Genomic DNA, 25,213 nt, shown 5'->3' on the forward strand with positions numbered 1-25,213 from the left:
ATGACCTCCCTGCTGTTGGGTTACTTTTTTTAGCAGGTTGGTGGCAGGATTTGCACTCCGCCCACCGTAAAACCCTTCATTCCACAAAACCCACAAATGCAAAGAAAACTGAAAACCCCCTCCGTGGGAGTTACCTCCTGTGCTGCTGCTCTTCGCAGGGCAGCTCACCGGATGACGGGATTGGGGAGAAGCCTTCGGGACCCCCATTCCTTGATGATAGGAGGAAAAGCACGGGGTAAACTTCCTTGGTTAGATTGTGGTGGTATGTGGCGGAGTGGTGTTGAGGTGCCGTCCACCAGACGGCGATCTCCTTGGGTTAAGCTGAGGCAGTCGCCTCGGGTGAGTGCCTGGGATGTCCCACCTCGAAGAGTGGATGGTCACCTGTCTCTTTTATCATCTGAGTTCAAGCGTTTGGACATCGGTTTTGCAGAACTCTCTGAGGTTCGGAGACCGGATTGCGGTGAGATAATGGTGGGTGGTTACACCGACTATTGGTCTGGTCGCTCTGATGGTTACCATACCCAAGGAGTTGCTGTTGCTGTGTCCAATAAGCTGTCTCCAATGATAATTGGTCAACGAGCGTATTATGAGATGAAGGATTCGTCACTCCTTGTGTGTCGTTTCCCTGGTCTCCGTATATGCTCCGACTGAGGTGAGTGATCTCACCGTGAAGGACGCATTCTATGCCGTGCTAAGTCTGTGGTTGACCAGTGCCCCAAGTGAGGTACTCTTCTAGTTTTGGGGAATTTAAATGCATCGACTGGAACTGAAAGGGATGGTTAAGAGACAGGTGTTGGTCCACATGGGTCTGGAACTGTGAACCAGAATAGTACGAAGTTCCTTGGGTGGCTAGTTTTTTTTTTGTATACCATGTCGAGGCTCGTGTGAGAGCTAACACACAACTCACAGCAAGGGGGCATGAGACAAGAGGGGTGAGAGTGGGAAGGACAAAACAGTGGGGACAGAGACATTAGGAGATCTGTGGAAGGGAGAGAGATGGGACGGGAACATGGGGAAGAGAAGATGGACATTACAGGACTTTCAGGAAGGAAAGCAGGGAATTTGAAGGAGGTGGGCTTGGGTGGATTACCGGGGGTAGAAAAGATCGAGGATTTGGATGGGGGATGACGAGGTGGTGGTGAACAGCTGTTTTGAAGGCCTGAAGGGAAGAATGGGATTGAACAGAGTGAGGGAGTTTATTTCAAAGGAGGGAAAAAAGAGGAATGAAAGAGTGAAGGTGAGAAGTGATTCGTTATTTTGGTAGTTTTACCAGAAGGGGGTTTTTGGCGGACCTTGAGCACCCTGCGGAAATGTGGTGGGGACAAATCGCAGAGAGAAGAGGGGTGCGAGGTGCGAGGCTGGAGAGGAGATGGTAGAAGACAGAAAGACCACCGACCAGCCTGCGGTGAGAGAGTGAGAGGCCCAAAGACTCAGCCTCATTGTGGGAGATGCCAATGATCCGAAATGCCTTGGTTTCCACAGCGTGAAGCCGATAAAGGTGGGAGGCAGGAGCACCAGCCCAGAGGGGAGAGCAGTACTCCATCAGGCTGTGGACGAAAGCTTTGTAAATGGTCACGAGCTCAGGTGGGCTGAGGAAGGACTTTGCACGATGTAGGATTCCCAGTCGGCGACTGGCTTTGGAGGCGAGGTTTGAAATGTGCCTTTCCCAGGAAAGGTCATGGCAGATTGTGAGACCCAGAAGCTTGAAAGAAAGGACTTCTTCCAGAGGATTGTTGAGAAAGTCGATGGGGGTGTCGTGGAATTTTCTGATTTGTTCTATTAACCGACTTGGTATAAATCATATGACTCAATTTGTAAGAAACAATTAATTCACTGTGCACAACGAAAAGTACATTTGATCAGAGAACATTTATTTCACGGTACCACGGAGTCCAAAACACTGAGATGTAAACATCCACAATGATTTGCACTAAGCTATTAGTTTGCATTTTCTGACATTTATATGCTTTCATGGGAGTGGAGAGGGCTGGGAGAACAAAGGGAGAGAGAACATGGTGACTTTCAGCTGGCCTTGGTGAGAATCAGACAAAATACTAAAAAGCAGACAACCAAAAGGAGTACAGGATAAGACAGTAGGTTATAGGTTTTAGTGCAAAATTAATCTAAAAGGCAGTGAGTACATGGATGAAACGAATGAGTACAGTAAAAGGAAAAGCAACTTGTTGAAAAGAAATATTCCCCATTAGAACTAGGGGAGGGGAGAACTACAAGGTTAGCTGATAAGCATTAGGCAAAAGAACTCAAACTGCAATACGTGTCCACTGGGTGAAAGAGAATGACATAATCATGGCAAAAGTTGCAGTGGAAAGGGAAGGGTGATCGCCAGGACTGCAACAACTATCAAGGGGTGAAGCTGCTCTCAGTGCAGGGCAAGGTCTTTGCTCGGATAATTATTGATAGGGTTCGCCAGCATCTGATTGAGCACCAGCACCCAGAGTAGTCAGCTTTACACCAAAGAGGGCACCAAATGACCGTATCCTTGCTTTTCGGGTCCTCAGTGAATGTAGACGAGAGTCCTGGCAGGGTCTACTTGCATCCCATGTTGAACTCTCCAAAGCGTTTAACTTGGTGAATTGGGTTGCCCTCTGGAGGATTCTTGGTCTTCGTGCCACCAAAGCTGATCAATCTGATGTCTGAACTATTCTCTGGAACTGAGCGTGCTTTGATATGTGGTGACCCCAACTTATTTACAGTTGTTACTGGAGTTTGTCAGGGGTGTGTACTGGCCCACACATTTTTCAACACGTCGAAGGACTGATTCTTGGGAGGATGTCGGAGAGATCAAGCTGTAGTGCATCGTTTGGGAATGTCAATATATCTGACCTTGATTTCTCAGATGATGCAGTCATCTTTGCGGAGACTCTGGATATCCTTTTGGAGGCCCTCAAGGTGCTGAATGAGGAGTCGGAGCTGCTGGGATTACGGGTTTCCTGGGTCGAAACTAAGATCGAGACTTTCATTGACATCTTGAATGCTGCTATCTTGTCTGTATCTGTTTGTGGTGAGGATTTTGAAGTCACGGAGAGATTCACTTCCCTTGGCAGTGAGATTCATCTCCCCTCTATGCATGTTGTTGGCTTAATGGTTAGGGTGGTGTGCTTTGGATCCAAAGGTCCTGAGTTCAAATCCCGCCTACCTGTTGAATTAATACTAGGTGGGGTTAACTCGACCTGTCATCCTTCTGACGTCAGCAAAATGAGTGCCAGCATGCTGGTATACTGTGTCAGAATGGCGACCCATCCAGGCTTGTGCCCAATAGCCAAGGAGACTGCTTCGGCAGCACTAACGCTCTGCACAGAGTATGGTCCTAATCTCCTCCTCCTCATGTCCCCACTGGTGTGAACCAGAGGTCAGTAGACATCTGGTTTGGACCAGGGGAGTCATGGATTCATTGGATCACGGTGTGTGGCACTGCCGGTTCTTGTGTTGGAGGATGAAAGTCTGACACTTCAGTTCATTGGTGCTTCCAGTCTTGCTCTACGGATGTGAGACTTGGATTCTGACCAGGTATCTGAGATGGAGACTTCACTCCTTCGGTACCAGGTCTCTTCAGAGAATCCTTGGCTCTCACTGGTCGGACTTTGTGTCCAATGAGTGGTTGCTGAGAGAGACTCAATTGAGATTTGTAACCTGCATAGTCCATGAGCATCAACTGTGGCTGTATAGACATGCGGCTCGTTTTCCTGACGCTAATTCTGCTCACAATATTCTCACAAGGAGGGAGCCTAGTGAGTGGAGGAGGCCAATGGGCCAACCACGTGTCTCGTGGTTGCAGCAGGTTGATCAGCATCTCAAGGATATGGGAATGGACCTGGCATCTGCCTGGGGGGTGGCCAAATGGAGGCCCATTGAGTCCTGGCGGAAAGTGAATGCAACGATGCGCTGCTCCGGCACATGCTCCCATACCTGACCTGACCTCCCTTACACCACCTTCGACCCCAATTTTTCTAATATCATAAACAAACTTTGGGTGATGGGTGATGAGGGTTGTGATGAAGTTTCATCGGAATTGTATGTGTAGTTTCTGAGAAGAAAGCAAATACCTCTTGGGGGGGGCAACCCCCTCCTGCAGACCCCCATCGACCCCAATTTTTTGTTATGCCATTAACAAACTTTGGTACATCAGGGATCGTGAAGGTTGTGGTCAAGTTTCATCAAAATTGTGTGTGTAGTTTCAGAGAAGAAAGTTGTGTGTGTAGTTTCAAAAAAAATTGTAATTTTTTATCGTTTGAAGAAAGCAAATACATATTTTGGGGGGCAACCCCCATAGACCCAGATTTTTTTAATGCCATGAACAAACTCTGGTACATACATGCTGATGTACCTTGTGGTAAAGTTTCATTTAAATCCTATGTGTAGTTTTAGAGGAGAAGATGAAAGTATTTGTGGACGGACGGATGGACAGACGGACAACGTGCCGTCTCATAGACTCCCCAGGACTATGTTCTCGGTGAGCTAAAAATCCATCGGTATTTACTTTCTTCTCAGTTAAATATTTTGGGGGTTATCCACACTTGCCAATTGTTCCCTGTTTTTCTTATCCAGATGCTCCCAGGTAAGCACCCAGGGGTATTGCCCTATTTTTCTGTAGTTGTTTTGTCGCTTCTTTGGAGTATTTTCCTGCAGGTTTTTTGGGGTGTTTTTTTTTTCTGTATTTTTGTCGTTTTGTTGTAGTTTTGTAGATTTTAAAAAAATTGTACTTTTCTCGCCGTTTTTTCTGCATTTTTTTCTGGTTTTTTGTTTGTTTTTTTTTGTAGTTTTTTCTGCAGTTGTTTTGCTGTTTCTTCTGTAGTTTTTTTGTTTGTTCTATGGTTTTTTGGTGGTTTTTCTGTAGTTGTTTTGTATTTTTTTCTCTTTAGTTTTTTGGTGGTTTTAAAATTTTTTTCTGTTGTTTTGTCGTTTTTTCTGTATTTTTTTTGTTTTTTTATTGTTTTTTCTGTAGTTATGTTTTTTGTAGTTTTTTCTGCAGTTTTTTTGTTTGTTTTTTGGTGTTTTGTAGTTTTTCTGCAGTTTTTTGTTTGTTTTTTTGGTGTTTTGTAGTTTTTCTGTAGTTATTTTGAAGTTTTTTTTTTTAATCGTTTTTTTTCTGTAGTTATGTTTTTTGTAGTTTTTTATTTATTTTTTTTGGTGTTTTGTAGTTTTTCTGTAGTTATTTTGTAGTTTTTGTGGTTTTTTTTAATCGTTTTTTTTTCTGTAGTTATATTTTTTGTAGTTTTTTTTCTGCAGTTTTTTGTTTGTTTTTTGGTGTCTTTGTGAGTCAGTGAGTGAGTCAGTGAGTCATTGAGTCCATAAACACCAGTCATTATTGCTTGAATCAAACACACAATTTGGTTTAAACTTGGCCATAAGCTTCATATCTGATGTCTCACGAAGGTGTATTGACTGCATCAAAATCTACGCTCATTAAGGGAATCTATGGAGGTTTTTTTTGACCCCCCCCCCCCCAAAAAATGAGGTATTTTCTTTCTTCTCCGACACCACACACACACAGTTTTGATGAAACTTGACCACAACCTTCATCACCAGTGATATACCAAAATGTATCAACTGCATCAAAATCTCAGATCATTAAGAGGGTCTACGGGGGGGGGGTGGTTGACCCCCCACCCCCCAAAAATAGGTAATTGCTCTCTCCTCTGAAACTACACATACAATTTCGATGAAACTTGACCACAACATTCATCATGCGTGTTCGATCAAAGTGTATCGACCACATCAAAATCTGCACTCATTAAAGGGGTCTACAGGGTGGGTGGGGTTTGACCCCCCCAAAATGGGTATTTGCTCTTTTCTGCGAAACTGCACACGTGATTTTGATGAAACTTGACCACAACTACCACAACTAATACCACCACCACCACCACTACCACTACTACAACATAAATAAGGAATTTTAACACAGGAAGTCATTTGGCCCATCATGCCCGCCCTACACCCATAACCTCGTTCATTAACGATTTTTTTTTTACGAGATGTCGATGCTGAAGACGTGAGAACGCGATCTCGTTCGTTCGTTCGTTCTTTCGTTCGTTCGTTCGTTCGTTCGTTCGTTCGTTCTTTCGTTCGTTCGTTCGTTCGTTCGTTCGTTCGTTCGTTCGTTCGTTCGTCTCAGACGACCATGAAACGTGAGCGAGACCGACAGAGTTCCGCGCATGCGCAGTGTAGCCGATTAAAGGCGGCGCTTCAGGAGACGTTCGTTTCAGTCTGAGGGATTGTTCGTGTTCCCTTGATGTCGCTTCGTGGTTCCTGCGTGTCAGGTTGGGCCTCGTGTTTGTAGGCGATGCTGAAAGGGTTCGCATTGACCTGTGTGCGGGCGACGGGGAGACGGGCCGCGGTCCGACGTGCAGTTGCCGTTCGATGTTACGGACAGGGGTCAGGTCAAGGACCGAACGAGGGACACGACGTGTCCACGTCATTGCCGGCGCACGCCAGGGTGGTCATTTGTGGCGGAGGCATCGTGGGCACTTCTGTGGCCTATCACCTGGCCAAGCTGGGCTGGAAGGACGTGCTGCTCCTGGAGCAGGGCAGGTGAGGCACGTGGAGCGTGTGTTTCCAATGTTCTTGGTTCGTGTTACCGGATGTGTGTGTGTGTGTGTGTGTGTGTGTGTGTGTGTGTGTGTGTGTGTGTGTGTGTGTGTGTGTGTGTGTGTGTGTGTGTGTGTGTGTGTGTGTGTGTGTGTGTGTGTGTACAGGTTCCGAGCGGTACATACTTGGCCGTGACACTCCGTGCGACACTTTCTGACTCGGGTTGACCTGTTGGTGAGGACGTCGCAGTGGTGGCCTGTTGGTGAGGACGTCGCAGTGGTGGCCTGTTGGTGAGGACGTCGCAGAGGTGGCCTGTTGGTGAGGACGTCGCAGTGGTGGCCTGTTGGTGAGGACGTCGCAGAGGTGGCCTGTTGGTGAGGACGTCGCAGAGGTGGCCTGTTGGTGAGGACGTCGCAGAGGTGGCCTGTTGGTGAGGACGTCGCAGAGGTGGCCTGTTGGTGAGGACGTCGCAGAGGTGGCCTGTTGGTGAGGACGTCGCAGAGGTGGCCTGTTGGTGAGGACGTCGCAGAGGTGGCCTGTTGGTGAGGACGTCGCAGAGGTGGCCTGTTGGTGAGGACGTCGCAGAGGTGGCCTGTTGGTGAGGACGTCGCAGAGGTGGCCTGTTGGTGAGGACGTCGCAGAGGTGGCCTGTTGGTGAGGACGTCGCAGAGGTGGCCTGTTGGTGAGGACGTCGCAGAGGTGGCCTGTTGGTGAGGACGTCGCAGAGGTGGCCTGTTGGTGAGGACGTCGCAGAGGTGGCCTGTTGGTGAGGACGTCGCAGAGGTGGCCTGTTGGTGAGGACGTCGCAGAGGTGGCCTGTTGGTGAGGACGTCGCAGAGGTGGCCTGTTGGTGAGGACGTCGCAGAGGTGGCCTGTTGGTGAGGACGTCGCAGAGGTGGCCTGTTGGTGAGGACGTCGCAGAGGTGGCCTGTTGGTGAGGACGTCGCAGAGGTGGCCTGTTGGTGAGGACGTCGCAGAGGTGGCCTGTTGGTGAGGACGTCGCAGAGGTGGCCTGTTGGTGAGGACGTCGCAGAGGTGGCCTGTTGGTGAGGACGTCGCAGAGGTGGCCTGTTGGTGAGGACGTCGCAGAGGTGGCCTGTTGGTGAGGACGTCGCAGAGGTGGCCTGTTGGTGAGGACGTCGCAGAGGTGGCCTGTTGGTGAGGACGTCGCAGAGGTGGCCTGTTGGTGAGGACGTCGCAGAGGTGGCCTGTTGGTGAGGACGTCGCAGAGGTGGCCTGTTGGTGAGGACGTCGCAGAGGTGGCCTGTTGGTGAGGACGTCGCAGAGGTGGCCTGTTGGTGAGGACGTCGCAGAGGTGGCCTGTTGGTGAGGACGTCGCAGAGGTGGCCTGTTGGTGAGGACGTCGCAGAGGTGGCCTGTTGGTGAGGACGTCGCAGAGGTGGCCTGTTGGTGAGGACGTCGCAGAGGTGGCCTGTTGGTGAGGACGTCGCAGAGGTGGCCTGTTGGTGAGGACGTCGCAGAGGTGGCCTGTTGGTGAGGACGTCGCAGAGGTGGCCTGTTGGTGAGGACGTCGCAGAGGTGGCCTGTTGGTGAGGACGTCGCAGAGGTGGCCTGTTGGTGAGGACGTCGCAGAGGTGGCCTGTTGGTGAGGACGTCGCAGAGGTGGCCTGTTGGTGAGGACGTCGCAGAGGTGGCCTGTTGGTGAGGACGTCGCAGAGGTGGCCTGTTGGTGAGGACGTCGCAGAGGTGGCCTGTTGGTGAGGACGTCGCAGAGGTGGCCTGTTGGTGAGGACGTCGCAGAGGTGGCCTGTTGGTGAGGACGTCGCAGAGGTGGCCTGTTGGTGAGGACGTCGCAGAGGTGGCCTGTTGGTGAGGACGTCGCAGAGGTGGCCTGTTGGTGAGGACGTCGCAGAGGTGGCCTGTTGGTGAGGACGTCGCAGAGGTGGCCTGTTGGTGAGGACGTCGCAGAGGTGGCCTGTTGGTGAGGACGTCGCAGAGGTGGCCTGTTGGTGAGGACGTCGCAGAGGTGGCCTGTTGGTGAGGACGTCGCAGAGGTGGCCTGTTGGTGAGGACGTCGCAGAGGTGGCCTGTTGGTGAGGACGTCGCAGAGGTGGCCTGTTGGTGAGGACGTCGCAGAGGTGGCCTGTTGGTGAGGACGTCGCAGAGGTGGCCTGTTGGTGAGGACGTCGCAGAGGTGGCCTGTTGGTGAGGACGTCGCAGAGGTGGCCTGTTGGTGAGGACGTCGCAGAGGTGGCCTGTTGGTGAGGACGTCGCAGAGGTGGCCTGTTGGTGAGGACGTCGCAGAGGTGGCCTGTTGGTGAGGACGTCGCAGAGGTGGCCTGTTGGTGAGGACGTCGCAGAGGTGGCCTGTTGGTGAGGACGTCGCAGAGGTGGCCTGTTGGTGAGGACGTCGCAGAGGTGGCCTGTTGGTGAGGACGTCGCAGAGGTGGCCTGTTGGTGAGGACGTCGCAGAGGTGGCCTGTTGGTGAGGACGTCGCAGAGGTGGCCTGTTGGTGAGGACGTCGCAGAGGTGGCCTGTTGGTGAGGACGTCGCAGAGGTGGCCTGTTGGTGAGGACGTCGCAGAGGTGGCCTGTTGGTGAGGACGTCGCAGAGGTGGCCTGTTGGTGAGGACGTCGCAGAGGTGGCCTGTTGGTGAGGACGTCGCAGAGGTGGCCTGTTGGTGAGGACGTCGCAGAGGTGGCCTGTTGGTGAGGACGTCGCAGAGGTGGCCTGTTGGTGAGGACGTCGCAGAGGTGGCCTGTTGGAATCCGGTTGAAGTTTTAAGGATTTACTGTCTCAGCCTCAGGAAGTCGAGCTCGTATCGGGAGAGCTGCCAATGTCATCGATCGATTGTTTGAAAACCCAGCGAGCTCACTAACCACCTTCAGGATGGGGTTAGTCTGCCCGGCACACCTCGTCTGATGTACCTGTGAAGCCAGCTCGCTCATTGTGCCTGACTCGGATGTCCTTCTTCCAGGAGCTGAATGGCTTGTGTGTTCTGGTTGGAGTGGAGGAAGTAAAGGAACACCTCGGCAATCTAAGAGAAGATAAAGCTCCGGGTCCAGTTAATATACACCTGAGAGTATTGATGGAGGTGGCTGAGCAGGTAAACGAGATGTTAACGGATATTTTCAACAGGTCACTGGAGGCAGGACAGGTAACGGAGGATTGGAGAGGAACACATGTAACACCATTATTTAATAAAGGATCAAGAGAAGAATTGGGAAACTACAGACCTGTTAATTTGACTTCAGTTGTGGGGAAGGTTGTTGGAGACATTAATTAAGGACCAGATGAGGAACCATTTAAATGAATACAAACTAATTAAAGGTTGTCAGCATGGGTTTACCAAAGGTAGTTGCTGTTTAACAAATCTTTTAGAGTTCTATGAAGCAGTATCTGGGCGGATGAGGGAAAGGTAGTGGACATAGTATATCTCGACTTGAAGAAGGCATTTGATAAGGTACCACATCGGAGGTTGTTTGCCAAAGTGAGGGCTTGAGGAGTGGCTGGTCAGGTAGCTAATTGGATTGCAATCTGGTTTCGTGATGGGAAGCAAAGAGTGGCTGTGAGTGGGAGGATGTCTTGCTGGGAGGAGGTAAGTAGCGAGGTACCTCAGGGATCAGTACTCGGACTATTACGATTCATTATTTACATCAACGATTTTGATAGTGGGGAAAAGAGTAAGCTTTCCAAATTTGTGGGTGACACAAAGCTTGGAGGTGAGGTGGTGATCAGATTCAGGAAAGTATTGATACTTGTATAGACTGGCAGATGGTATTTAACCTGAGCAAGTGTAAGGTGTTGGGGATGGGAAAGAACAATGAAAATAGAGATTACAGGATGTAAGGGGTAATTTTGGAGCGTGTCACACAGGAGAAGGATCTGGGGGTGGTAATAGATACGGGAGGTAAACAGGCAGCACAGTGCCAGGCAGCTAAAGGTAAAGCTGTTAGGGTTTTAGGTTGTATTCGGAGGGGGATCAATTGATTAAAAATCAAAAGATGTGGTGTTAACATTGTACAGGAATTTAGTGAGGGCTACATCTAGAATATTGTATACAGTTTTGGTCACATCAACTCAGGAAGGACATCGATGCCATCGAGAGGGTTCAACACAGGGCTACCGGGCCTAGCTAGACTCAGCTATGAGGAGCGGCTGAAGGAGACAGGACTTTATACACGAGAAAGGAGGCGGTTATGAGAAGATGTGATGGAGATGCTTAAGATATTGAAAGTTGTCGATAAAATAAGTGGCGATGAGTTAAACAACAGAGAAGACAGTGATAGGACCAGGGGCCATAGCCTGAGAGGAAGAAGAGGAGAGTCAAGACGGTAGTAAGGCAGAGGACTTTCACTCAGAGAGTAGTTAATGCATGGAATGGTCTCCCTGGAAAGGTCGTGGCAGCAGAAACAGGAGATATTTTTTAAATTGGAATTGGATAGGTACCTGGAAGTTATGGGGATGTTGGCAGTACTTTTAGGTAGTTTTAGCATTGATGGGTGATTGTTTAGGGTGGTGGGCTTGGGATCTGAGGCTCCTGAGTTCAAATCCCACTCATCTGTTGAATTAATACCAGGTGGGGTTGACTTTGCCTGTCATCCTTCTGAGGTTGGCAAAATGAGTGCCAGCTTGCTGGTAACGTGTGTCGGAGTGGTGACCCGTCCAGGATTGTACCCAATTGCCAAGGAGACGGCTTAGGCAGCACCAACGCTCTGCACAGAGTATTGTCCCAATGGATGGATGGATGGGTGATTGTGTGCATGTGTACGGAGTGCTGTTGGTGGGGGTATCTCGTCAAGTGTTTGTGTTGTAGGTTCTATTGGTGGAGGGATCAAATAGAATTTGAACTCTCCAGGATGGTGGCTATGCATTTATTTTTATTATTGGCTGCTCTTTGAGCACCCTTATTCTGGACATTTCCATCTGTCTGTCTGTCCGCGAAACTTTGGTCAAGCCTAGGGGCTAAACCACTCAACCGATTCCAATGAAATTTGGTAGGTAGGACCAATATTTCTGGGAATCGTGTGCTTTCGAATACGGGACCCCAGGCCCGAGCAACGGCCATTTAAAGTGGTCAAAAAATCGAAGCTTAGAGTTCTGTATGCAATCTATCGAGCTCCCTTCATGCCAATTTGCAGCCCTAACAAAAAATATTTGTAGGAGGAGATAGGTTTTGGGCGAGTACATGTCGAACATTTCAGAAACGGTTAATTGCGAATATCTCTAAGAGAAAGAGTCTGATTTTGATGAAATTTGGGTGAAATGTGTACAATGTGGCTAGCATGTACACAAAAATGAATGGTTGCTATGCACACCTCCGTTGCGTAGTAACAGCTAAAATACTTTATCGTACATCGTACACTTATTGTGGACTGTACAAAAAAATCAATACCTCCGAAACTGGACCTCCGAGGGACCTGTTTTTTTTTTGTGCCCAAGGAGAATGTCTTACAGCATCATATAAAAAAATAAAATCTTCAGCAAATAGATAAATGGAATTACCAGGGCTGCCATTTGTTAGAGTCTCTTTGGAAACATTCCTGAAATTTCACAAGGCTGGTTTCTGGGCGCAAACTAAGAGGGCTGTGATAATCATATTTATTGTGCTAACTTGATTGATAGCATGTACTTGAATATCGGCTAGTCGCGTCGGCCAGATTTCCATCTCGAGCAAGCAGCCATGTCGCCTACCGGCTTGTTATTATTATTTTTAAATATACATTGGTCGGGTGTTGATGTGGCGCAGGCACTCTGGGCTGAATGGTGGACTCCTGCATCTAAATTTCTTGTGTGTTCCCTCTCCTATGTATTTTTTCGATTTGGAAAGAGACTCCATGTTTAAATGTATTCAGGAAAATGCAGATAGAACATCCAGACGAGTGTCAGCTTTAAAGTGCCCTGACCAGCCGGTTTGTGAAAAGTGCCAATGCCGCACGGTTTATGGGTCTTCAATTTTGGACAATGGGGAGCACTTTTGAGACCATGTAGATGAGCTGCAGAACCCAACTAATGGGACATAGTGAAAGATGATACATCCATATGGAACGTTAACACAGGAGGAGGACATTTGGCCCATCATGCCTGTGCTATATCAACACCCCGTTTATCCAATTTATTTGTTTGACGACCCCTGAGGGAGCGGTGGTAGTGCAGGGGAGAACGGGGAGGGGGTGGGGGGGGCAGGAACAGGAGCACCACCACTGATGATGATATCTAGAAATCTCCAATGATTTTGAAAATTATTGAACACTTGAACCCAAAAAATATTAAGAAAGAAACAACTTCTGTATCAACTTGTTCACACACAAATGGTGAATTTGCCTTCTCTCAAGGAGGAGGCCCACATTGTTGCAATCTGTTCCAAATATGGGGATTTTATCTTCTCGTAGAAATAATATATCGCTGTTAAGTTGGAAGTCATCACCGACACCTTAAACAAGTTATAAGTTCCTGCTCAACCCCCCCCCCCAACCCACTCTTGGTGAGTGCAATGTGTGTGCTGATACCCCCACCCCAATGTGAGTCGAGTGAGGCCTTCGCTCTGCAGTAGACTGGAAACGAGCTCGTGTTTTTTTCTTTTTTTTTGTGTTTTTTTTTTTTTGCATACAGAGTCTAGGCTCGTGGAAGAGCTAAAACACAATAGATCAGGACACCACATAATAAAAGGAACAGCAGGAGGAGAATGGGGAAATGCCAACAGCAGGGCCAACGGTGATGGACAAATGGGGGATATGGGTAACGAATGGGGGTTGGGGAGAATGTAGGGGTTGGACAAGATGGATACAGAGGCAAAAATTTGGGGGTGTAGGGGGTGGTTTAAACGGGTGTAGAAAAAATCATGGTTTTGGATTTGAGACGATCTGAAATGGTGGTGAACAGCTGTCTTGAAGACCTGGAGGGAAGAATGGGATTGAAGATAATGTGGAAGTTGGTTCCACAGATGGGGAAAAGCACAGCAAGAGCAGAGGGGGTGACAAAGCACGGCAAAAGCAGAGGGTGAAAGACCAGAAAGGAGGCGAAAAAAGGCAGAGACCACCAACATGTCTGCGCCGGTAGAGTGATAGACCCATGGACTCAGCTTCATCAAGGGAGATTCAAATGATTGTTGATGATGATGATCATCATCACCATGGCGTTAGAGGTGTTCTGAAGGTATTCCTAAATTCATTTTTAAAACTACCTTTACAACCGTCCGTGTATGTGCACTTGGTGCAGGAATCCATGAAGTACGCCAAAGACTCCAGTAACGATTGGCCGCTGGGTTGTTGCACTCTCTTTTGAGTTCATATCTCTGGTTTCTAAATGTTGTACGTTACATAGGCGTTCATAGAAACATTGAAGCATCTGGATCTTTACCAAAATCGAATAAATTTTCCCTTGTCACCCTCCAAACCTGTCCGCCAAGTTTCGTCCAAATTTGTCCAGAATGTTTTGAGACATCATGCTGGGATTGGGCCCTTTCACTCAACAGTGAAGAATCTTTTTAAAACAAATTTCGGATAAGGATCTTCAGAAAAATCTAACAAATTCGTCCTCGGCAGACACCCAACCTGTCCACCAAATTTCGTCCAAATCCGTCCATAACTTTTTTGAGATTGTCTGTTCGCAGGATGACGGGGGGTGAAAACATAACCTCCGTCGTCCTCCAGTGGCCAAGGGAACAACAAGCATCAAAACTGTAAATGACAACAGACATGAAATGTCATGGAAACGGTGCTTTGCAATATTGTGAGAATTTTCAAACTTGCTCTTGATTTGAATGATCATAAACGGATCGTACAAATAATCGGGAAACAGACACATTGCTCGGTTTCAGAGGATCGTTTCCCTTAAAATGGAGCTTTGACGAGGTGTGGTAATCAGCTGTCAGAGAGTGGGCAATTTTGACTGTCTTGGACATCATCTAATCAACCACAGGGAACATCTTCATGAGGTGGAAGACTCTTTACACAAATTGAATGAGCTGACGCTCGAGATTGCCTCAAAGGGGAAAATGACCTTGTGATAGGTTGTGAACACACATATCTGGTTCATCACACCTTACCTCCATGATGGCATGCATCGCAGGGAGCCCTGTGGATGTTGACAACAAGTTTGTTGAACCACATGTCATGCCATGGAATATCATGGAACAATGCCATGGAATATCAGCTGCTCAAAAGCTTTTCAATAGTTTGGTCAATGCATGGCAAACCATAGTATGGTGTAAGGAATGGTCGTTTGGGGGGGGGGAGGGGGAGAAGAGGAGGGACGGGCTTGAAATGTGGAAGTAGGTTTCAAGGAGCATCATGTTCAGTGACACATTGTTCAAGTCTCACGATGAGGACTGTGAGTTGTATTGAAATGCCAGTTATGGCCTTGATAAAAAATTGAATAACCAGGCAATGTAAAATGTAAGGAATGGCCAAGAATCTCTCCTCCAACCCAGAATACAGGAAGGGGGTGGGAGGGGGGAGGCCCAATAACATATTAAATGGCCTACACACCAAGGCTGTTATGCATTGCCAACACGTATCTTACTTTTCCCATGTCTTTTGTTCCGATGAAGTATTTTCCAAAAGGTGAACTTGCGAGCGGACGATCGCTTGAAATAGGCTGTAAGCATAATGTTTCGAATTTGTATAATTTTGTTTCAGGTTGCACGGTGGCACGACCCTCCTATGTGCTGGTATTGTAACACGTGCTCGCCATATCCCCATTTTGAGCCAAATGGCTGATTACTCCTGCAAACTCTACAGCAACTTGCAGAAGGAGACTGGGGTGGAGACCGGTAAGCAATGCCTAAGACCTTATGAGAGGGGTTTGAACTTTGGGCCTTGTTTTATTGGTTTGCAATCGTACGAACCAATTCTCTGTCCCAGTTGTGCCTTTGCTTTCGCTCTTTTCTTGTTGCAAAGCTTTTGTAACTTACTTGCCTTCTTAATGTTCAATGGATGTATTGAATACAAACATCATTTCTGTTTGTAATAATTATGGTCATAATGCAAGTTGGGTTTTTTTCACCTCCCCACCCCACCTCCCTAGGTTTTCATCAGACTGGTTCTCTTTCATTGGCACAAAGTGAAGATCGACTGCTGTCTCTCAAATGGATAGCATCACACCTTCAGTGAGTGTCACTGCTCATGAAGTGCAACACTGTGGAACTCTTCCCCTCATTTCATAATTACCTCTGCCACCGAAGGTGGATGGAGGTTGTGTTTTCACACCTGTTTGTAAGCAGGGTGGCTCAAAAAGCTATACCACAGTGTTTTCGTCGTCGTAATACTGAACTCGAGTATGTTCACCTGCTTGAGAAGAGCAGACTTGTGGAAAAGGAAGTGCTCATTCCACCAGTGCTTGTCTTGTTACCTCCACCACTGAAGTTGGACGGAGGTTATGTTTTCACCCCTGTCTGTTTATCTGGCTGTGAGCATGATATCTCAAAGTTGTGGATGGATTCGGACGAAATTTGACGGACAGGTTGGGTGTGTGACAAGGACGAATTGATTTGATTTTAGTGAAGATCCGGACTCTATAATTTTTCAAGTGAATCTTCACCATTAAGAGACAGGGCCAAAAACGAAATACAGTCATGCGCCGCATTATGACGTTTCGGTCAACGACGGACCTCATATACGACGGTGGTCCCATAAGATTATAATGGAGCTGAAAAATTCCTATCGCCTAGTGATGTCGTAGCTGTCGTAGTGCTGCCAGTCATATAAAAGTACACTACAGCACATACAATTATGTACAGTACATAAGACTTGATAATGATAATTAACAACTACAGTGTAGCCCCGTTATAATGCGATCGTTGAGGTCCATAAAATGTCATCGTGAAAATAGCGGGGTCGCGTTAAATTGGGATTCAAGAAAATCAGCGTTCAAACTGACCCAATGTTGACCTAACATCCTAAAACACCCATATTTTTGCCCTATTTGACCCGTTTTTGTACGTTTACCATCTAACAAGTAAATTAGCTTTGAATTAAAGAATTCCGTGAATAAATCGTTGTTGTTACAGGAGAAATTAAAACACAAATTTGTTTTTGGTGAAGCTTTTTATGTTGTTAAAACATTCGCACTGTTCCAAAAATGTATCACACAACTGACAGTTGCTCGTTTCTTCATTTGTAAATTGTAACATCGATGCAACGATTATTTATAAAATCCAAACGTTATTTATTCACCTTTCTATAATCGATGCGCGAAGAGATTGTAAGCAGCCGCTAACAACAATCGCCATCATGAACAGCAGAAAGGTGAAACAAATGCGTCTTCCGTCTGTCTTGGATGTGGGACAAGATGTGGAGGTAGAAGACAGTGATATTTATGATCCTGACCCTGTATAGGCATAGGCTAATGTGTGCGTTTGTGTCTTAGTTTTTAACAAAACTAAGAACTTTTTTTTTGTACAGCTGTTCAATGTGTTTGTGTTTTAGGGTTAGGGTTATTATGAGTGTCAATAAGGTTAAAAAAAAATGAAAAAGTTTATAAAGTAAAAAAGTTACAGAAAGCTTAGGTTAAGTTATTATTGAAGAGAAAAATATATTTTTTCTAAATTTAGTGTCGCCTAAGTGTACATTGTTTATAAAATCGACAGTAATGTCCTCAGCCTTCACATTCACTCACCACTCACTCACTGACTTACCCAGAGCAACTTCCAGTCCTGCAAGCTCCATTCATGGTAACTGCCCAACACAGGTGTACCATTTTTTTTTATCTTTCATACTGTATTTTTACTGTACCTTTTCTATGTTTAGATGCACAAATACGTACCATTGTGTTGCAATTGCCTACAGTATTCAGTACAGTAACATGCTGTACAGGTTTGTAGCCTAGGAGCAATAGGCTATACCATCTAGGTTTGTGTAGGTACACGCTATGATGTTCGCACAATGACGAAATCGCTTAACGACGCATTTCTCAGAACGTATCCCCGTCGTTAAGTGGCGCATGACTGTATAGCACGATATCTCAAAAAACGATGGATGGATTATGACAAAACGTGGTAGATGAGTTGGTGAAGTGACAAGAACCAACTTATTGGAGTTTGGTTCAGGTCTGGATGCAGATCCAGCCTATGAGTATGATACAATAGATAAACTGTTCAGCCTGGCAGAGGGGTGCACTCTACCAAGAGCCGTTATAGAGTATCTACAGTGTCTAAGATTACTGGAAGATCGAGATGCGAGACACATACCTGGACATCACAGCACTTGACTTCAGCGAAACGTAGCTGCTGATCTTGGGAGAAATAACTTCGCAGAGCACGTACCGGTGGCACCATGAGCACCATTTATAATGGTGCTTTTCTCTTTACAGTCAGAGGCTTTTTTTTTTTTTTAAGAAGCTTCCGTCCACCCCTCCCCCAACCCAATGGGATCCCTTTTCCCATGTGGTTCATCCGTGTTGTATCGTCTAAATGCTGAGCATTGAAGCAGCGCGTAACATGAAGTCTTCGCTTTTCGTACTTTGTCATTTATAAATACCAAGGCTCACAGAGAAGTAACATTTATTCATGTCCATTGAATGAAAGACTCATTCGTAGACAAACTAGTGAGATCTATCCTGTGTGCATCAGACAATAGGAGCAAGAGGAATGCTCACAAAACTTCCCACGACACTCGTGACTCGGATTTAAAAAAAATGAAAAAAAGTTATAAACTAGCTAAAAGCATTAAAAGAGTGTATAAACAGGCACCGTGCTGAGGAAACTTTACACTTGCATAATAATCTTTCCATACAAACTACCATCTGTGTGTTTTGTGCATGCAGGAATTGCACCATTTTGAATCCTGTTCCCCCCATTAGCTGCAAACCTTTCCAAACGCCCTTCCCCTGACTCATCTTGCACTCCCCTACCCTCGCCTCTCTTACCTGTATGCTTTATGCAAGGGAAATGCACCCTTTGTGTTGAAGTTTTCCTAAGTTTTGTTGCTCTGGATTAAATGTGCTTTTTCTGAGATGCTTCCTTTGTGTTTTTTTTTTTTCAGGGTGAATGACATTCCTTGCAGCATCCTCTCGAGCGCTCAGGTAGTGGAACTTCACCCTTGGGTAGAGACTGCAGATCTGCACGGTGCTCTCTACGTGCCCGTCGATGGAGTCGTCTCTCCCGTGGATGTTTGCCGTGCCTTTGCACACGCTGCCATTGCAAACGGTGACTTTGTTCGTTCGTTAACAACCGTCGATGCTCAACAATGCTTTCGGATAATTCACTCGTGTTGTATTGCACGTCAAGCTCGTTCACCATGGTGTTCTACCGTATCGCCTAATCATATCATATTATGTACAATTCGATAAGATTCTGTTTGTTGTGGGTTTATTTGTTTGCTTGCTTATATGTACACACTCTTAACCACCAAACAGAATGAGTTAATAACTGGTAGTTATATTCGGGAAGGGGAGGGGGGTGGTTGGCCGCACAGGAGGGTTTTATGTGGTTAAAAATATATCATACCCCTGGGGTTCAGGTTGGGGTGCGTGTGTGTAGGGGAGAGATGCTAATTCTCTATTGGGGAGAGAAGTTAAAATATATCATACCCTGGGGAGAGACACTCATGATTGATAAAATGGAGTCGTTAACAAAATGTTGGCAAACGATCGATACAAGACAAGATGGTGATGTTGTGCATATCTGTGACACCTTGCATGCATATGAACTTTACATGGATATTGGTAGGAATGTTCAGTAGTTGAGGTATGGATGGGTGATTGGATACCTGTATCATGATTGTAATGACTGTCAGAGGGTATGCTCTAAAGGTGAATGTGCTGTCTGTGTTTGTTCATTCTTCACCCGACAACCATGTTTGCCACTCGCTTTTAAAATAAAAAAAGCAAGATTATATATTGTTACGAATTTGGGAATTCGCTTGCACATAGCATTCAGGTTCCTTGAGTCAGTTATGTCGATGAGTGCTTGTTCCCTAGATAGCTCAACGTCTATTGTTTAAATGTTCAGAAATTGATTATATGCGCTGCGGATCGATTTAATAGTTAGGGAACGAAACAATGGAGACGTCCCTCCCCCCTCTTCTGCGAAGAGGAAGACGAACCCTGCCGTCCCGTGACTCATGATGTCAACAACTCCCTCCCACCCGTGGTTGAGCGGGGGATGGAGCACGAGGGCATGAGTCATGAGTCACGCCGGTAGCGGGGGAAGGGCGGGAGAAGGATAAGAGGAGATCTTTTCTTTGTTCGTGTGCGAAGCTGAGAAGTAAGCTTTTTGCTTCGGCAGAGAGTAGTCGCTCAGCAGACCTTCGGGTCCTGCTTGGCTTGCGTTAGGGTTGAGGCCTTCGGAAGCTTTTTGCTTCGGCTGGCTCAGTGAGCTTCGGCTGCGGACTGGCTCAGGAGGAGGCTTTTTGCTTTGGTGGTTCAGTGGGTCTTCGGCTTCTGTTTGGCTCGGGATAGCTTTTTGCTTCGAGCTGCTTTGTTTGGAAGAGAGTTGAGCTGGTCGCTCGGCTCGAGCTGCGAGTGGTGGCTTCTTCGTCTTGGTTCGTGGAGCTCTTTGTTCTCCATTTTGGTTCCCGGCTTGGTGCGACTCATCGACCTCTTCTTGGAGGTGGTTCCTCGGGGAAGCGACGCATCGATGGGAAGGATTGGCGCCTCGTCTCACCAGCACGTGTTGAAGCTCGGGAAGATACGCGGGAGCTTGGGAAGGATCGCGGCTCACGGGGATTGGATCCAGCTCTCTCTCGCTGGAGCCCGGGTCCGAACAACTTGAAGACCACACAAGGTGGAGAGGTTCGAGATAGGTTCTGGGTTTCAGCTCACCTGTCCTCCGAGCTGAAGACCGTTATTAAAGGCCTCTGCCACCATTTCTTGGGTGTGTTGGGTGTGTGTGTGCGTACGTGTGACTGTGGGCCCGTCTAATAAGTAGGAAATTGTTAAGTGCTTTGTGTGCTCTAAATGTTTGCATTGCATTTCATATAGACGGTCGTAGTTCTTTTGTCGTGCTTTTGTTGCTTGTATAATTGCATACGTGTTTTGCCTTGTTTAATTGCACACGTGCTTTATTATAATAAATGTCCTTGTGTGAATGTAAACCTGTTCGTTGTGTCCTCTTCCCTTAATTGAGCTGCCATCTTGCACTCGGAATATAGTTGTTTTTTAAATAGCCGGTAAAGTGATCGGGTCCAACGGGACTACGCGATAATACCCCGCTCGGTTATCCCAAAAGGAAGCGAGCTGCTTAAGCGGCTCGTTTCCAAGCGGTCCCATTGAGGTACAATCTCTCGGTAACCTACCCGCGCGAATAATCGGGTAAATCGAAGATTTGGTGATCGGACCCTGTAGCGCGGGTCGAGTGCGGACAAGGTTGTGGTGTGGTTACAAACACACCCGTGGCTGGTTTCCGGCGATGTTCCGGAAAGCCGCGACTGGATTGTCCGTTTGGTGGGCGAAGCGACCGCTGTTGGTTAGACACGGTCGTTCGCACGCTGGATGGGTGGGAAATCTACAACAATATATATATATATATATATATATATATATATGTATATATGTATATATGTATATATGTATATATGTATATATATATGTATATATGTATATATGTATATATGTATATATATATATATATATGTATATATATATATAGTAATCCCTCGATTATACGGACATTCGATATCCCAAAATTTGCAATAACGGAAATGAGTAATTGGGGATTAGATTTCAACATCCGGAAGTAAGAATCGCTATAACGGAAATTTTACATCTCAAAAAATAGATATACCCAGGAATAAATAAAAAAAGTGATGTATATCATCCTTTTATACAGTTCCTCCTTTGGTTTTAATTCTAGTTTGAAGCAGTTATTCTCTGCAGACAACTATAATTAACCTCCGCCATCGAAGATGGACGGAGGTAACTGTTTTCACCCCTGTCTGTTTGTTGGATTCGCTATATATGCGAGATATCCCTTATTGTCGGGTTGTGTGTGTGTGTGTGTGTGTGTGTGTGTGTGTGTGTGTGTGTGTGTGTGTGTGTGTGTGTGTGTGTGTGTGTGTGTGTGTGTGTGTGTGTGTGTGTGTGTGTGTGTGTGTCTGCAACGCGAGGCTCCACAGCACAAAGCAGCAAACCGATTATTTTTCAAATGGTAGTCCTTCAAAAATAGGATGTCTATTTACCGTCATTTTTATGAGGAGTGCCAGTTGGCAAAATACGCAATAGGAAAAATCTTGCCAGGCAGAGGAACAATTGTATGTGAACCAATATGTCTTGGCAATGAATCTTCGTCGGTGGATCAGTCAGAATGAAAAGCATCGTATCCAGCGCTTCGATTCTAGCGAATCCCTCGTCGCCGACCGGCTTGTTTGTTTGTTTGTGAACAGTATTACGGAAAAACTCCTGGACGGATTTCGACGAAACTTGGTGGGGGGATTAGGTATGGTCCAAGGATCATGCCATTACATTTTGGACTTGGTCCAAAGTCCAATATGGTGGCCATTTTGAAAAAGTATTTGAATTTTTGTTTTTGCATTTCTACATGTTTTAAGTTATTTCCAACCCCCCCCCCAAAAAAATTAGAGAAAAAAAAAACTTAGAAATTTTGCAACTTTTTTTTCAAAAAAAATTAGATTTTTATTTTTATTTTTTGGGCATTTCTACATGCGTGTCGATCTAGTTTAGTTTATTCAATCGTGGTTCAGCAGAGTCTGATCCGTTTTGACCTACAATGAATAGGATATCAGGTTCACTTAAGTGACCCAGCAGTATTGGCGGCGGAGGTTTTGCACTCTACCGAGTGCTCCCCCTCTAGTTACCTCCACCACCAAAGGTGACGGAAGTTATGTTTTCAACCATTTCTGTGTCTGTCTGTCTGTCTGTCGTCTCTGTCTGTCTGTCTGTCTTTGTGAACAGGATATCTCAAAAAGTTGTGCATGGATTCGGATGAAACTTTGTAGACAGGTTGGGTGTGTGACCATGACAAATTGATTCCATTTTGATGAAGATCCGGATCCGGATCCGACTACTAGAATTTTTTAAGTGATTCTTCACCATTTGAGAGATCGGGCCAAAACGATATATAGCACGATATCTCGAAAAAGTTATGGACGGATTCGGACGAAACTTTGTGGACAGATTTGGTGTGTGGCAAGGCCGAATTGATTTGATTTTGGTGAAGATCCGGATCTGGATATGAGAATTACTTCATTTTTAAAGTGATTCTTCACCATTGAGAGATGAGGCCATAAACGATATTGTACTTTTTTGCAGCATGATATTTCAAAAACGTATTGGATATGTTCTCGTGGATCAGGCATTACATGGTGGAGGTATGCACTTTACCGAGTGCCATTCTAGTTATAACTGCAATCACTTCAGTTACCGGCAATCCTTACTGCGGTACATAAACTACAATAGTGTGATCTACAGAGACATGACAGAAGTAAATAGACACCTTAAATTTCTTAATTTTATCAGTATAACGTAGTTTTATTCAGTGATTTGTACAAATATTTGACTTTCTTTGCAGAAACTAGTTCCTGGGTCTTGTATGACCCTTAACTATGCCTCGAACCGAGGGAGCACACAGACTTTTTGATTTTCAAAGAGGACGAATTGTTGACCATTTGGAAGGTGGAGTCAGCCAGCATCACATAATTCAGAACCTTGGCATTCTGCTTTTTATGGTCAATCGGGTGATTGTGCAATTCACTAGCGAAGGCAAGGAATCCACAGCTTGCTGTTCTGGTCGATCTGGGCCCTCAGAAAGGTGTCTGAGCTGTCAAGCGGTCTACTGAATAAACTTCCCGTTGCTACGTAGCAGATGTTGCAGAGGAGGTCCAAGTTAGCTCAAGAACTGTCATGCGGTACCTTCACCAACTGGGCTACTATGGGAGAGCAGCTCGGAGAAAACCTCTTCTTAGACCAGCCAACATTCAAAGGAGAAAGAAGTGGGCTGATGAGATGGTCACCAGACCCTTGGAGTTTTGGCAAACTGTCATTTTTTTTCAGGTGAGTCCCAATTTGCTCAATTTTCTGACTGCAGACACGTATGGGTCTGGAGACTTCCCAGTGAAGAGTTCTCTTTGAACCATTTGTCTTCAACTGTCAAACACGGTGGTTTTTCAGTGATGGTGTGGGGAGCAATCTGGAGTGCTGGCCGGTCAGAGCTTGTGGAGTGTGTTGGAAATATCAACACTACGACACACATTTCTATATTTGAGGATGGACTTCTCCCCGTCTTCTCCACTGGTCAGATGGTCAAAAACAACACTCCGTTCATGGAAGATGGAGCTCCATGCGACACTCCAAAAAAGACCAAAGAATGGCAGGACAGAAATGGGATCAAGCGACTTCCATGGCCAAGTCAATCTCCTGACATGAATCCCATTGAACACCTCTGGGCCATATTGGATCGAGCTGTGCGGAAAAAGTCCAGGAAACCAACTTCACGGGCAGAATTGCTAAACCTTTTGCGTGAAGCCTGGGCAGAAATCCTACAAGAGAAAATTTCAGAACTCGTTAGTTCTATGTCTGAAAGACTAAAAGCGTTGAAATCTGCAAGTTGCAAGTCCACAAAACACTAGTGTATGTATTAAAATGGATCAAAATTACATAAAATGTTCAATAAATAAATTATTTTAAAATCATGGTGTCTATTTACTTCTGTCACGTCTCTGTATAGTAGTTTTCACTCTCATAGAAGACTCCTGATCTTCACAATGATCGTTGCAGAGCGAGGAGCCTCAAAGCAGTCTGGTAAACTTTGCACATCGTTTCTTTTCCTTGTACAGGTACAAGGAAAAGAAACGATGTGCAAAGCAGACAACCTTGCATGCCTATTTCTCCAAGAAAGATGATGGGGCTGGCACTTCCCAGGATGCAGCCACCAAGCCTGCCACTCAGCCAGCTCGCTCTTCAGATGTGAATGTCCCTGCCACCGCTTAGTCTTAAGACATTGTATTTTAATAGTTTGTTGCATTGATGTGCATTTATTTATTTATTTATTTATTTGCATTGTAGAGTTCACATTTTGCTCCGAAGGAACCTATCTCCACCTGTGTATAAATGGGTGTATACGGGATAATTAAATTCGAGACAAGGAAATTCACTTAAGGGAGAGATTTTAAGGAGCGCAGCCCTTCCGTATATCAAGGGATTACATTACTGTATATATGTATAAGATTGGGATGGCTGGGATTATACATTTTTTAAAAGAAGAAAAAGGTGCATCCAGCCAAAAAAGTAACTTGATCTTGATCTATTCTGCTCATTTAAGTAAAAAAAAAAACAAGAGCACACCCAGTCTCGGGCGACGTTTCACCTGCTTCTCAGCAGGCTTCCGCAGGCCAATAGGCATGAGTCTGTTGGGTCTGCGGAAGCTCGTTGAGAAACGTGTGAAATGGCGCCCAAGACGACTTGTTACCCTCACCGGAGAAGAGGGTATTGCATTTGGGTGCGTTTGTTTGTTTGTTTGTTTGTTTGTTTGTTTGTCTGCACAGAACGTTTGTGTTTTTCTCCACAACCACTTGTCGGATTGAGATGAAATTTTCACCATATGTGCGATTACCCATGCAGAATGTTTTAATCATAATTATGACATCATAAAGTCATGTGGTGTGGCAGCCATGTTGGAAAAACGGGAAACTTTTGGACCTCTGTACCTCTGAAACCGCACCAAGGAAAATTTACAAACTTGGCACATGACAAGTACTCCTCATGGGGAATAAACGTGGTTTAAAAAAAAAATCATTTGTTTTGTAATTAATT

General features: G+C 46.0%; 1 protein-coding gene across 4 annotated transcripts in view; it reads left to right on the forward strand.

The window, feature by feature from the left end:
- Nucleotides 1-25,213, forward strand: part of PDPR (pyruvate dehydrogenase phosphatase regulatory subunit) — a 59,637-nt gene that overhangs the window by 662 nt on the left and 33,762 nt on the right. Inside the window, exons 1-5 of one of the 4 annotated variants that reach the window (XM_085893299.1) lie at nt 9,173-9,402; nt 9,486-9,614; nt 15,148-15,281; nt 15,536-15,617; nt 18,490-18,653. In XM_085893299.1, coding sequence (XP_085749425.1) covers nt 15,221-15,281; nt 15,536-15,617; nt 18,490-18,653 — 307 coding nt within the window. In that variant the 5' untranslated portion in view covers nt 9,173-9,402; nt 9,486-9,614; nt 15,148-15,220. Of the gene's footprint in view, nt 1-6,157; nt 6,550-9,172; nt 9,403-9,485; nt 9,615-15,147; nt 15,282-15,535; nt 15,618-18,489; nt 18,654-25,213 lie in introns of those variants that run through there. The other 3 variants (XM_085893298.1, XM_085893297.1, XM_085893300.1) reach the window with 3 other exon arrangements.

The sequence above is a fragment of the Eptatretus burgeri genome, chromosome 8, assembly GCF_056783735.1.
Source record: "Eptatretus burgeri isolate ZD-2024b chromosome 8, Ebu_testis_v1, whole genome shotgun sequence".
NCBI lineage: Eukaryota > Metazoa > Chordata > Myxini > Myxiniformes > Myxinidae > Eptatretus > Eptatretus burgeri.